The sequence below is a fragment of the Plectropomus leopardus genome, chromosome 22 (assembly GCF_008729295.1).
Source record: "Plectropomus leopardus isolate mb chromosome 22, YSFRI_Pleo_2.0, whole genome shotgun sequence".
Taxonomy (NCBI): Eukaryota; Metazoa; Chordata; class Actinopteri; order Perciformes; family Serranidae; genus Plectropomus; species Plectropomus leopardus.
This window is the reverse complement of record NC_056484.1, coordinates 576,991-590,073: the sequence shown is the minus strand read 5'-3', so window position 1 is coordinate 590,073 and position 13,083 is coordinate 576,991. Positions and strand designations below refer to the sequence as shown.

At 39.1% G+C, this 13,083-nt stretch overlaps 3 protein-coding genes across 3 annotated transcripts in view; 2 read left to right on the top strand and 1 right to left on the bottom strand.

Moving 5' to 3' along the window:
• The window catches only part of itih2 (inter-alpha-trypsin inhibitor heavy chain 2), a 14,794-nt gene extending 10,102 nt beyond the window's left edge, over positions 1-4,692 (top strand). Inside the window, exons 13-21 of the mRNA XM_042511159.1 lie at positions 189-374; positions 474-613; positions 1,222-1,394; positions 2,073-2,234; positions 2,326-2,439; positions 2,525-2,723; positions 3,285-3,457; positions 3,783-3,894; positions 4,446-4,692. Coding sequence (XP_042367093.1) covers positions 189-374; positions 474-613; positions 1,222-1,394; positions 2,073-2,234; positions 2,326-2,439; positions 2,525-2,723; positions 3,285-3,457; positions 3,783-3,894; positions 4,446-4,593 — 1,407 coding nt within the window. The 3' untranslated portion in view covers positions 4,594-4,692. The remainder of the gene's footprint in view (positions 1-188; positions 375-473; positions 614-1,221; positions 1,395-2,072; positions 2,235-2,325; positions 2,440-2,524; positions 2,724-3,284; positions 3,458-3,782; positions 3,895-4,445) is intronic.
• Positions 4,693-4,873: 181 nt separating this feature from the next.
• On the bottom strand, positions 4,874-9,953 carry kin (Kin17 DNA and RNA binding protein). The gene is made up of 12 exons (XM_042511157.1): positions 9,723-9,953; positions 9,519-9,613; positions 8,495-8,538; positions 8,292-8,414; positions 7,614-7,798; positions 7,493-7,541; positions 7,358-7,409; positions 7,145-7,268; positions 6,523-6,645; positions 6,305-6,404; positions 6,056-6,156; positions 4,874-5,062 (listed from the first exon to the last, which is right to left on the bottom strand). The coding sequence occupies exons 1-12, from the start codon at positions 9,834-9,836 to the stop codon at positions 5,003-5,005; spliced, it is 1,170 nt and encodes a 389-aa protein (XP_042367091.1). The 5' UTR covers positions 9,837-9,953; the 3' UTR covers positions 4,874-5,002.
• A 492-nt stretch (positions 9,954-10,445) lies between these two features.
• On the top strand, positions 10,446-13,080 carry atp5f1c (ATP synthase F1 subunit gamma; the record flags this gene model as incomplete). The annotated part of the gene is made up of 3 exons (XM_042511738.1): positions 10,446-10,546; positions 11,104-11,138; positions 12,896-13,080. Coding segments are annotated over exons 1-3 (261 nt in total), but the record flags the coding sequence as incomplete, so codon positions are not given.
• Positions 13,081-13,083: the final 3 nt, after the last annotated feature.

The following is a 13,083-nucleotide window of genomic DNA, read 5'->3' as shown; positions in this document are numbered from 1 at the left end:
CTCTCTCCTCCTCCTCTCTCTCCTCACTCCTCCTCCTCCTCTCTCCTCCTCCTCCCTGCAGACGTTTTACAGCCAGGTGTCCTCCCCCCTGCTGAGGAGGATCACGGTCCAGTTCCCGGAGGACTCNCTCTCTCCTCCTCCTCTCTCTCCTCACTCCTCCTCCTCCTCTCTCCTCCTCCTCCCTGCAGACGTTTTACAGCCAGGTGTCCTCCCCCCTGCTGAGGAGGATCACGGTCCAGTTCCCGGAGGACTCGGTCTCTGACGTCACTCAGAACCGTTTTGATAAGTTCTTCAGCGGCTCTGAGCTGGTGGTGGCGGGAAAAGTGCTGCCGTCAGACAGCGACACGCTGACCAGCTTCACCACCGCGTCCACCGTGAGTCCACACACACACACACACACACACACACACACACACCAGCAGGTGCTAACAACATGAACACACACTCACCGGCAGTGTCCTCCTGTCCCGCAGGCCCGTCTGGACATCACCCTGGAGACGGAGGGGGACATGGCGGAGCTGGACACGGAGCTGGCCAAACAGCAGCACTCCTTCACGGGCTTCGCCAGACAGCTGTGGGCGTACATCACCATCAAACAGCTGATCGCCGAGAGGTGAGACGCTCGAGGACACACGCAGTGAGACACTGTCCAAAAACGATGAAGAAAATTTGGAAAAACATGAGTTTAAACGGGGACACTCAAATCACTCTGCTTAGGGGCCAGTTTTACAAAATGACAGGGGGCCAGGGGCCAAACACAGCAGCCACATGCAGGTTTCTAGGATTCAAGGACATCTTTCACATTTTAGGACTTTTTTGGATTTAGGAAATTTAGAGGATTTTAGGACGTTTGTAGGATTTGTCTTTGATTTTAGGATTTTTTTTTTGTGAATTTCTACAATTTTAGGATATTTCTCTGATTTCTCTGATCTCGGACATTTTTAGGATTTAAGGGCATTTCTTGGATTTTAGGACATTTGTTTGGATTTAGAACATTCCTCGGATGTTAGGACATTTCTGTGATTTTGTGACGTTTTTGGGATTTTGGGGGTTTCTAAGATTATGGGACATTTCGATGATTTTGGGACATTTCTCCAATTTAAGGACATTTAGAATAGAATATAAAATCTGGGTTCTGCATCAGCTCCATCAGTAAATGAGGGTTTTGCAGAAATAAGTGAATTATTGTCAGTTATTGTTTGCGTTGCGTCTCTCCTGCAGGTCTTTGGCTCCGACCGCTGCCAAAAAGAGGAAGATCACCCAGCGGATCATGGCGCTGGCCGTGGAGCACCAGTTCGTCACACCGCTCACCGCTCTGCTGGTGGAGAGCGAGGACGCCAAAGAGAGGCTGCTGGCCGACTCCCCGAAGGACCCCAAACACGGCTGCTGCTCAGGTGCCCGACAGGAGAATCGCTCCTCACACCGGTTGATGCTGAAACTGGATTTTTAATGTCGTTTGCTTTAAATTTAAAGCAGATCTGCAGCTAGATTTAGATGCAAATGTATATTCGACAATGCTGCTGAAATCATTATCACAATAAATAATGATAATAATAATAATAACAATAACAACAGGAATCTATTATTATAACATTGTTAGCATTGTTATTATCTTTTGTGATGGGGATTTAAAAAATTACTACTACTACTAATCATAATAATGATAATTTATTTGTATACATAAGACTGCATAAAATTTAGATAATGAAGAATAAAACTTGTGGAGAGGTCATAAAGCCAACAGACCTCCTCTCAATGTAAGAAAAAAAAGGAATAAAAATGAAGAAAAAATAAATAACAACAAAACCAAGCTAACATAATTTATAAAAATTAAAAGAAAAATGTTAACAAAGAAATGCAAAATAAACAGAAAAAAACTTGCCAATCAGTGGACAACAATCCTAATAAATAAATAAGTAAATAAATAAAAATTTGGAGGAAAAAAAGAAAATTACTAAAAATATACCTAAAATCAGTACAGACAGATTTGCTGATGAAATGACACCTGTGTTACCTGTGTGTGTGTGTGTGTGTGTGTGTGTGTGTGTGTGTGTGTGTGTGTGTGTGTGCAGGTATGGGAGGACTAGGAGGAGGAGGCTCATCGTCTAACGGTCTGGCTCCGGTGCGAGTCCTCTACCAGCCTCCCCCCTGGGTCCAGATGACCACCACGGCGCCCCCGAGCCAGGCGGCGAAGGGTCCGGAGGAGTGGGCCCTTCCTCAACAGGTCAACCTAGGTAACACACACACACACACACACACACACTCACACACAGTCCTCCCGCTGAATGCTCTGCGTGTGTGACGAGCTCAGTGTTTCTCGCTCAGTGGATAACGACCCTCACTTCATCGTCCACCTGCCCAGAAGCAACATGGACGTCTGCTTCAACGTCGACTCCACACCCGGTCACATCCTCAACCTGCTGTCGGACTCGGGAACAGGTAACACACACACACGCACGCACACACGCACCAGCTGTGCACAGATATCTGACACACGAATAAAGCGGATCCGTCCCTCCTGAAGGTTTGGCGGTAAACGGGAGGCTCGTCGGCTCCAAGCAGCCGCACAAAAGCAAACTCAGCACTTACTTTGGCGCCATCTCCGTGTACTACCAGCCTGACGGAGTCGCTGTGACCGTCAGCACCGACAGCATCGCCGTGAGCGACAGCAGCAGCAACCACTCCTTCACCTGGGGGGCCACGGCGGACATCACGCAGGACGGGTAACTGTCAGGACGCTGATTTGTGAAGATAAAAGAATTTTCAACTTTTTTTATTAATAAGTTTCTGCGTGATTTTTATTTTTTTGTCTCTTAGACATTTGGGTTTTTTTTTTGTTTGTGATTTTAAAGAAAAACTGTGGCAATTTTCTTTTTCTTTTAAATTTTTGCCAGTTTTTAAATAAAAATATTGGCAATTTTTTTCTTGATTTTTTTTTTGTTTAGGGGATTTATAAAGTAATAATTATGGCAGTTGTCTTTCCTTTAAAACATCTGTGTGATTTCTAAAGATTTATTTCTTTCGATTTGTTGGTGATTTTTAAAGAATTTTTAAATTTTTTTCTTGATTTTTTGAATTTTTTTGATGATTTAAAAACATGGCGTTTTTTTTCCCTTTCCTTTTTTTCTTTTAAAAAGTTGATGATGTTTTTTAGGGTATGTCTTAGTTTTCCAGAACTTTTCCAGGCCTGGAAATTGCCATTTCAGGAGCGCTGTTTTAATGACATCAGAGGACAGTTGTGTCTCATGCTGTCCTTTCGCTTTGTGTCGGTTTGTGTGTTTCAGAGTGAGGATCTCCATCGTGAAAAACTCTCATGTTTCCGTCATAATAAACAACAACATCCAGGTGATGGTGCTGCTGCACCGCGTGTGGAAGAAACATCCCGTCAACGTCGACTTCCTCGGGATCTACATCCCCAACGAGAACCAGTACTCGCCTCTGGTCCACGGACTCATCGGTACGTCTCTGAGCGCGCAGGAATAAAAAAAGACACATAAATAATTAATAAGACATAACAAATGACAAGAACTTAAGTTAAAATGAAATTAAAATGAATTAAAATTTCTTGCCATGGTGCTAATTTTTATTTTTCCCAAATAAAACAAACCCATGCGCTCGGGTTCACAGGTTTAAACGTTTTCTCTGCTCATGTAGCATCAGTTTAAAAGAGGAATATCTTTCTGCTGCAGAGACGGCTGAGTTTTATGTGAAGCTCCTCATTAAATCGGTGAAAATCGTCTTTAACTGTTGGATCTGAAGCTGAAACTGTGTGTGACCCTCAGGCCAGTTCTCCAGAGAGCCGGACGTGAGCGTGTATGACGTGCACGAAGGACTCGACCCTCTGAAGAAGGAGGCCACCATGGAGGTGAAGGGCAACAGGCTGCTCGTCACCAGGTACGTACCCAATGCAGAAAAATCTGCAGAAAAAAAGTCAAAAGTTTGCTGAATAAATAAAATAAATTAATAATAATAATAAAATTTTTGGAAAAATTTTTCAAAAACACCCATCAAACTCAAAATTATTTAATACAAAAAAATGAATGAAAAAAAACCACTCACAACACTTTTTTTTTTAATTGAAAAAGCATTACATATTTATTAAACTGTTTGGAAAATGAATTTATAACATCATATTTTATTAACTAGAGTTTTTTAATTTAAAATTCTTAATTTGTAAAGTAAGTAAAGTAAAGTAGTTTTAAGTTAAAATATTTCCCTCTGAAATTTAGTGAAGTAAAAGTATGAAGTGATATGAAAATAAAATACTCAAGTAAAGTGAAAGTAATTCAAATTTGTACTGAGTACTACTTGAGTAAATGTAATTAGTTACATTCCAGCACACAAGCTGATTTCTGAACACATTTCTTATTAAAACCATGAACGTGTGTGTGTGTGTGTGTGTGTGTGTGTGTGTGTGTGTGTGTGTGTGTGTGTGTGTTTTTTAGGGGCTGGCAGAAGGACTACAGGCGCGATAAGCGGCGCGGCTCCAACATTTACTGCTGGTTCATCCACAACAGCGGGAAAGGCTTCATCGACGGCCACTACAGCGATTACATCGTCCCCGACCTCAACAGCTTCCTGCCGCCACTCTGAGCCGCCACGCACACGCCGGAGTCCACGCTTTCAAGTCCGTCACACCCGTTTAAAAAGAGTGAGGAAGACGTGTTTTTGTTCCCACGGGTGTTTGTGTGCACGTTCATTCACTGAATTTATTCTGTTTTCGTTAAAAATTGAAACGTTTCTTTGATCGTTTTTTCCACAAAGAACAAAAAAAAGTCACTTTTTCTTGAATTTATTTGGACAAAAATTTACACAAAAAATGTTAAAGATCAACTTGAACATGAATACAAAATAAAAAACAAAACTTTGATTTGACATTTCTCTGAGTTTGTGACGACTCACTGGGAGCACGGTGGCGGGTGTGGGTATGTACAGGTGCATCATGGGAAAGTAACTCTGACACAGTAGAGTCCCTGAGCGTCGAGCGGGAACGTCGTTTTTTTCAGGCCAGTTTGGAGAAATCCTCATAAGCGACGTCCACTCTCTTCCCTCTTTGTTTACCCTAAAAAACAGAAGATATGAAAACACGAAAAATAATTACAAATTTATGAGAATAAAGTTGTGATATTACGAGGTTAAACTCGTAAATTTATTAGAAAAAAGTTTCAATATCACAATATTAAAATTGAAAATTTAAGTTTTAAAAAATCGCAACATTGCCATATTAAACTCGAAAAATTACGAGAAAAAAGCCACATTATTATTATATTACAGTCATAAATTTACAAGACAAAAAAGTTGTTGAGAGTTTATGAGAAAAAAATTAAACTTACAAAAATAAAGTTGCAATATTACGAGATTTAACTCATAAAAAGTTGTATTACTGTGACAATGACCTTGTAAATTTACATGCCAAAAAGTTTATTATTCTGAGAAAAAAATTTAGGAGAATTAAGTCCTATTATTGTGAGATATGTAAACTTGTAAGTTCACGGGAATAAAAGTCAAATAATTATGATACTAAACTCATAAATTTACAAAAACAAATTTCAATATTATGAGCGAAACTCGTAAATTAAGCCCTAATATTATGAGATTAATATTGTAAATTTACAAGAAAAAAGTGTCAAAATTCTGATAGAAAACTCTGTCAGTCGTTTTTTCATGCTGCAGTGTTAAAAATGTGTTTTTCACTGAGAAAATGTTGTTTGTTTGTGTGTGAAAGGCGTTCGAAGTCTCACCGTTGAATAATTTTACGTGCACAGCTCTAATTTTACGTGCACAGCTCTAATTTTACGTGCACTTCCTCACATCTGCACATGGTACTTTGAATCGTGCAAAACTATCTGCAAGGCGAAATAATCCCTGACACAAATAAGAAAATATGATTTTTGTTATTTTGGTGAAACCGTTGATCTGAACTCGAACAGGAAATAGAAAACAAAAAGAAAAATATTTAATTTTCAATATACAGGCGTATGTTTGATGATAAAGGAATACATTTTGTGTGTCGGCTGCAGTTTTTGGCCGATGTGAGACGTGTAGAAATACGCACCGAGTCGAGCGTGAGCGTGGCGCTGAAGTTTTTCTCGTCGATTCCCTCCAGCAGAGCCTCCGTGTCTCTGTACGGACCGTTCAGGATCAAAACTCGTTTACCTGCAGGGAGTTTAACGACAACGAGACGCTGAGGAGGACAGAAAGTCCAGCCGAGGGACGCGATGACTCCACCGTCCATCAGTTTAATATTTAAAATCTGCAGAGTTTTTGTGACTAATAAAGGGTTAAATGGTTTTGGTTAGTTTACCTGGTGCAGGTATGACCGTCTCCAAGTGATTCTGGTCCAGTTTCAGTTTGTCTCCAGAGTCGATCATCTTCACCACCGCTCCGTATTTGTCTCGCACCTCCTGCAAATAAAAATAAATAAAGTAAAATGAAATAATAATAATAAAATAATCCACGGTGATCAGCAACGCGCCGTCTTTCTCTCGCCGTCACACAAACACGACGCGTTTTTTCCCTCACCGCGATGACGGCCTTCTTCTTGTGGTACTTCTCTCCCAGCCTCTTGGTGATGACTTTGACCACGATGTTCGGCTGCAGCCAATAATCCGTCCTGACCGACTGCTGCTTCTTCTTCTCCTCCATCTGCACAAAAAACAGCCGCAATCAACAAAAAAACTCAAACTCTTTTTTACCAAAACATTTCCAGGTCTCTGAGGAAAATTTCAGAGACCAAAACAAACACTGTTACTCCTTATTGGTTCTTTTTCACATATAAACGCTTTTAAAAAGATATTTAAAAAAAAAAAAAGAACTCAGAACAGGATTAGAGAGATTGGAGATTCGTTTTTGTTCATTTGAAATTTTTTGGTGAATTTTAAAGTAAAGGTGTATTTTCTTGAAAAACTTTTGGCCTTTTTTTCTCTAAAGATTTTCTTTAGCGATTTTCTTGGGAAAACACTGGCCATTTAAAAAAAAAAAAAACGGTGATTTTTAAAGAATTTTTTCACTTTTTTTGTTTCTCGAAATTTTTTTGGCAATTTTGATAGAAAAAAATGGAAATTGATTTTTGCTAAAGAAAACTTTCCAGATTTCCATGACTTTTCCCAAACTTTCAGGATTTCTTTAACATCCTCCTCCGTACCTCTATGATCTCCTCCAGAGCAGACTTCTTCTTCTTCTCCGCTCTGCTGTCTGAGCTCGTGTCTTTCCTCTTGGTGGCGGCTGATGCTGCTGCCGCTCGGAGGGCGCTCGCACTCAGAGCGGAACTACGGAGACGCAGAGCGGACACAAATATCACATCAGACGCGCTCAAACGTTTCCCAGAGACACCAGAGACACGCTCAGACCGTCCTACCTTGACTTGGACGGGCCGGCTACGGATGAGGAGGCGCCGAGGTTGAAAGCGACTGCAGAAAAAAAAACGTGTCAGTGTGAAAAAAGAAGTTTAAAACAGAAATGTGACCAAAAAAGAGAAAAGAGAAAAACGGACCTTTTTCTTCTTCACTTTCACGTTTCAGCTCCGTGTAAACTGGAGTTTCCTGCAGGAGAGAAATATCATTGTTATTGATCTTTTTGAGATAAATTTGGCGCGTACGGTTTCGGGTACTCACGTCCGTCTCTTTGTTGTCGCGGCCTCGGCGGACCTGCTCCTCGATGAACTTGGCGCTCCGCTCCTCGTCGTCCAGCTCCTGCTTCTTCTTCCTCGCCTGCTCCTCTTGGCGGCGGATGGTTTCGGGGTCGCGGTCGATGTACTGAACGTACCAGCCTTTCGGGGTCTCGTCCACCTTGCAGAAACCTAACGGCAACATGCGTCTTATTATTATTACACATTTAAAATAATCATGTTTTTAATGTCTGCTGTCTAAATATTTTGGCCGCTGCTTTAAATGATATATTTACATATATTTGGACTTATTTTATTTTGTATTTTTTAAAATTGAAACAAGAATTATTTATAACATATTACACATGGCGCTCACGGCACATACATGTACATCTGGTGATCATGTAACTTTCATGATTTATTTAAAGACAATGTTGATTTTTTTTAAGATCAAACAAAGTACAAACATTTAATTTTTTTAAATGTGTCTTGGTTATTAATTTCTGAAATATTAACCCCATAATTTCCAACCATTCTCTAAATACTTTTAAACCGTTAATTTTAAAAGAGCTGATTCTTCTGGAAGCTGTCGCGTGTCCAGCTGCTTTTCCTAAATATTTCATGCTGAAGTTGTTTACGGTTAGAAGAAAAAACAGAAAGTTTTATTTTGGAGGACTCGGTTCACCTTCTCTGCCGAGCCACTTGGTGAAGTCGGTGAGCGTCTCCCACTGCGTGGAGTTCATGTGGACGTGCTCTCTGTCGCTGATGTACTCGTTGTAGACGATGTTGTTGTGAACTCGTTTGGTTCCTGCGGTGAGAAACACACTGAATCAGCTGCAGGTAAACAGCTGCTGAGGTAAACAAACATCTGGAGGATCTGCGACTCACCGAAACGTCTCCTGAGCAGCTCCAGGAAGTCGTTTTTAAACTCGCTGTGGGGAAAAAAAACTGAACTCAAACACACCGCTAAGGGACTGCTGTGTATTTTTAAAACTTTAAAGATGAAGCTGAAATCTTGGAGATGAAAAACGCCTCGGTGGTTTTTCACTCTTGTCGTGTTGCTGGTTAGTTTGCGAAAACGCTTTATTTTTTAACACATTTTAAATGAGACGAAGAATAAAGCGATTTTGAGGAAATACCACTATTTTAATATCAGATTAGTTTATTTTCTGATGAGAGACATGAAGTTTGGAAGTCATATGTGCCGTATATTATAAAACATTGTTGATTACCAGTATGTATCGTACAAGTCAGGTGTAATATGTTTGTTTTTATTTTAAAAATAGAAAAAAAAAAACACCCCCAAAAACTAAAACTAAAAAAAAAGAAATATTTAACAAGCATAAAAAATTACTTTTATACGTATGTACCATGTATATAATATGTAATCTGTTGTACATAATGTTTATCTCAATTGCAAAAAAGACAAAAAAGAACTAAAAATTAAATGATGAAAAATTAAAACAAATATGAATTTAAAAAAAAAAAATAATAGAGAAATTACTTGATCACCAGATGTATATGTCTGCACTGTGTCTGTCAGGAGTAATATGTTGTTAATATTTGTCTCAATATATAAAAAAAAAAAAACAAACAACAACAAAATCATAATCTTGTTTTCTTTTCATGCCAATATTTTTTATAAAACGCCAAATAATGTCAAAGAAAAAATAATAAAATATGCCTTCCATACCCGCAGGTAAGCATGTTTTTATTTATTTTTTTATTGGTAGTAAAATAATAATAGTAAATTTAAAAAATCCAGCCAAAATGAAAAACATACTAATTCAACAGTTCTTAAAAATCATTTAACGTGCCTCCCGCTTTTGCCCCCCCCCCCCCCCCCACATAACTAACAGTCCCTAACGTGCCGGAGTCCTGCTCCGTGAATAGATCACATTAATGAACTCACTCGGAGAAATAGTCCATGAACTTGTTGGGGTCCTCGGAGGCGAGCAGCAGCTGTCTCTGGTGGGACTCCGACATGCAGTGACATTTAAAGCCATTCTGAAAACCCAAAAACACTTTAAACGTCACAACACACAAGAAATACGCAGAAATAAGCAGAAATACGCAGAAATACGCAGAAATAAGGCGGATTTCAGGAAGATTTTACCTCATCTCGACACTGTTTCTGACACATCTGACAATACCAGCGTAACTTCTGCAGACCTTTGGATTTAATCCGGTTAGCTATCGCTTTAGGAGACAGAAAATCCGCTTTCCCCATCCTCAGCGAATATTAACCCCCAAACACCCGAAAACACCTGAGTTCAATCGGTTTAAACACAAAAACCGCTCGAGCCGCCGCTGTGGACCAAAAACACACCGACTGCTATCGTAAACAGTTTCCGCGTGGCTAACGTCATCGTCTCGCGCATGGGCTTAAACACTCGCGATATCTTGAGTCGCGTTCACGGACTCGTTTTAACAATGATGAAAAATAGAAATATCGTTCAGCTTTATTATATGCTTTCAACAATGGAGTGTGAACATGCCAGGTTTTTATTATACATTTCACCAGCGGCCAAATATGTTTTAATATTGGTATCTTCCAAAAATATAAAAGTATTATTATTATTATATAGAACTCGACAAAAAAATTAAAAAATGTGCAAAAAGAGGACATATATCAAATGATGAGTTAAACAGACATTAAAGTAATAAAATAAATAAATAAAAATATACGACACTTAAATAACAGGTAGGGAAGCTAAAATGCTACTACTACTGTTAAAAATATCTGTATTTAAAATTACATTATTTTAACAAAGAAACCATGGTTCGTGTGTCTCGTGTTGTCCGATTTTTCCGTCGGTCCGTGAAGGCAGCGTTCGTCCATCTTGGCTGAATCCTGCGCCTGCGCAGTCCTGCGTGTCTGACCTTCAGTGCGGTAATCATGTTCGCGAGGACCAGCGCGTTGGTTTTCTCCCCACAATGGTAAAACTGCAAAAATGCCCTAAAAACTGTCCGTAACTGTGTGTTTTTAGCGTCTGTACTTCATTATTGGTGTGTTCTGAAGAAGCGAGCGGCTCGTAGTTTGTCGTAAACGCAGTTATTGAGCGCAAGGACGCGCTAACGTGGAGGCCGCGGCTAATGAATGACACCGGCGTTAGGCTAACGCTAGCTAACACGACAGCTAACACGACAGCTAACACGACAGCTAACATGCTACTGCTTTGTGCGAAGAGCTCGTGAACAGAGTAGTCTTTGCACAAATAAATGATTATTTTCTCTCCACTGTCAAACGCGCATATCAATCGTATCGATGTGTTTAGCTCGTGCTAACAGCCGACGCTTACTTCTGCAGCTGCTGCTAAGCTAACCGATGCTAGCTCAGTCGCAGCGCAGCGAGCAGATAAATTAATAATCAAGTTGCTATAAAACTCTTCACTAACGACACTAAAATGCACTGTTAACGTATATTTTGTCAATGATGCTGTTATATTTGTGTGATGCCAGCAGTTAAAGCTCTCGTGCGCTGTCTCTGTTCACAGTGGGCAGGTCAGGAACATGGCTACCCTGAAGGACAGTAAGTACTTTTGTGATTTATTCTCATAACATGCAAAGTCAACAGTATATTTACATGTTATACTCTGTAATCTAACCCCAGCTGTACCACAGATGCAACATTTAAACAGCCTCTGCTAAAATCTGGTCACTTATGAGGGAAATATCACTCAACTCTGCAAGTTTAAACGTATTTAGAGGGATTTCGCTGCAGCAAAACATGATTTAATACACTTAACATAACAGCTGCAAAGTTTTGCATGCATGCTGCGTCATGTTAGTTTGTAACCAAAAAGCTCTTGGCAGTCAGGGACTGTTTGGCACATTTTTTTCATTAATTTTTTCAGAATTTTGTCTGTTTTCATGCATTCATTTTTGAAAAGATTGTGTATTTGAGTGTAATCAGTGAATTTGCAGCTCAGCTCCTACAATAAGTCTAAAATACACTGTGGAAACTAAATAGTTACATTCAGACTCTAAAGGTCAATTTGTCGTTTTGACTACTTTCCACCTGATGAGGTCATTTTGACCATATTTGGCATATGGAGGAAATACATTATTCTAACAAAAATTCTGTGATTTAAAAATAAAAAAAACTACTTAGTGTGTTGTATATTGAAAATAAATTTTTTTTTGTGTGTGTATTTTTAAGCGTTGAAATTCTTAAAACTAATTAGTATTTGATATTTATGTTTAGGACTCGTTAATTAAAAACATAATTTTATGAAAGTAGAAAAATAATATCAATGTATAAAATTTCATAAAGCTTGATTTTGAAAAGCGCATTTTGTGCGCAGAGCGATACGAGTGTGTGTAACATTAAAGCGAGCCTGAAGGGTTAAAAGTAGATCATGTCCACTGTGGTCTATTTTAGTTGAAGGTTGTTTTTGCCGGCAACGGGAGAACACGTCGTTCTGCAGGATTTTTTTTCAGTTATGCATTGTCATCGCCTCAATTTTTAACGATTAATTTTTGTTGCTTCCGCCCTTCTTAGGATATGAGGAGAATATGTGATGACAATAAATACTGCAATACCGATATTACTTGAACTAATATTAAAGTGTACCCAGTTCTGCTTTTTTACTGCTTTTTATTGCTAAAATACAACAAGTAGCTTGTTTGCTTTCAAAAGATGATAGAAAATTATTTTACAAAATTATTCAACTGAACATTGAACTAAACACAGAAGGTGAAAAAGTGCTATTTTCTAAATCCAGTTTTGTACAGTTTCTCTCTTTCAATATTGTGCAATATTTCAGTCGACCGAGTTGACATTATGACGATGATTAAAAGAAACTGTGTTTAGCCCTTTAACCTTCCTGTTGTGGTGTGGGTCAAATTGACTCGTTTCAAAATTTAAAAATACAGGAAAAATATTATTAATAGTGAAACATGAAAGCACAAACACTCACAAACAAAATGTTCTCTTCTTGTTGTTAAAGTTTCCTTAACAATTGTAAACATTGTTAAAAAATGTAGTTTTAAGATGTAAATTTAAATGTCAATTTGACACCTAACAGCTAACCTACAGTGTACAGGAAAAAAATGAATTCTCATCAGTAAACCATGATTTGTAAGAGCTGAAAAACATGATTATATTGATAATAAGATTTAAATTAATTGAGCTTAAGATAATGTTTATGCAGAAAATATAATCTTCTTTCAGATGTTTAAACGTGCAGAGTCCATCTGATCCGGGAAAGATCACGTTCATGCCATCCAAGTTGATGTAAAATCCAAAATGCCGTCAGTCTGAATAACATCTTCTCTTCTCTGCAGTCACCATTCGGTTGAAGTCCATCAAAAACATCCAGAAAATCACCAAGTCCATGAAAATGGTGGCCGCTGCCAAGTACGCTCGTGCTGAAAAGAGCCTGAAGCCAGCCAGAGTCTACGGCACGAGCGCTCTGGGTGAGTTCACCTCTCCTCCGTCACTTCCTGTCGATGATTTAAATTTTGTAACGATC

Bases quoted from the DNA above. Each gene is read 5' to 3' on its own strand.
- kin (XM_042511157.1), bottom strand. From the start codon at position 9,836: ATGGGGAAAGCGGATTTTCTGTCTCCTAAAGCGATAGCTAACCGGATT. The intron at 9,614-9,722 runs GTAAAATCTTCC...TTGGGTTTTCAG, and splicing joins AGAAACAGTGTCGAGATGAG to AATGGCTTTAAATGTCACTG. The intron at 8,415-8,494 runs GTGAGTCGCAGA...TTCTCACCGCAG, and splicing joins GCTGCTCAGGAGACGTTTCG to GAACCAAACGAGTTCACAAC.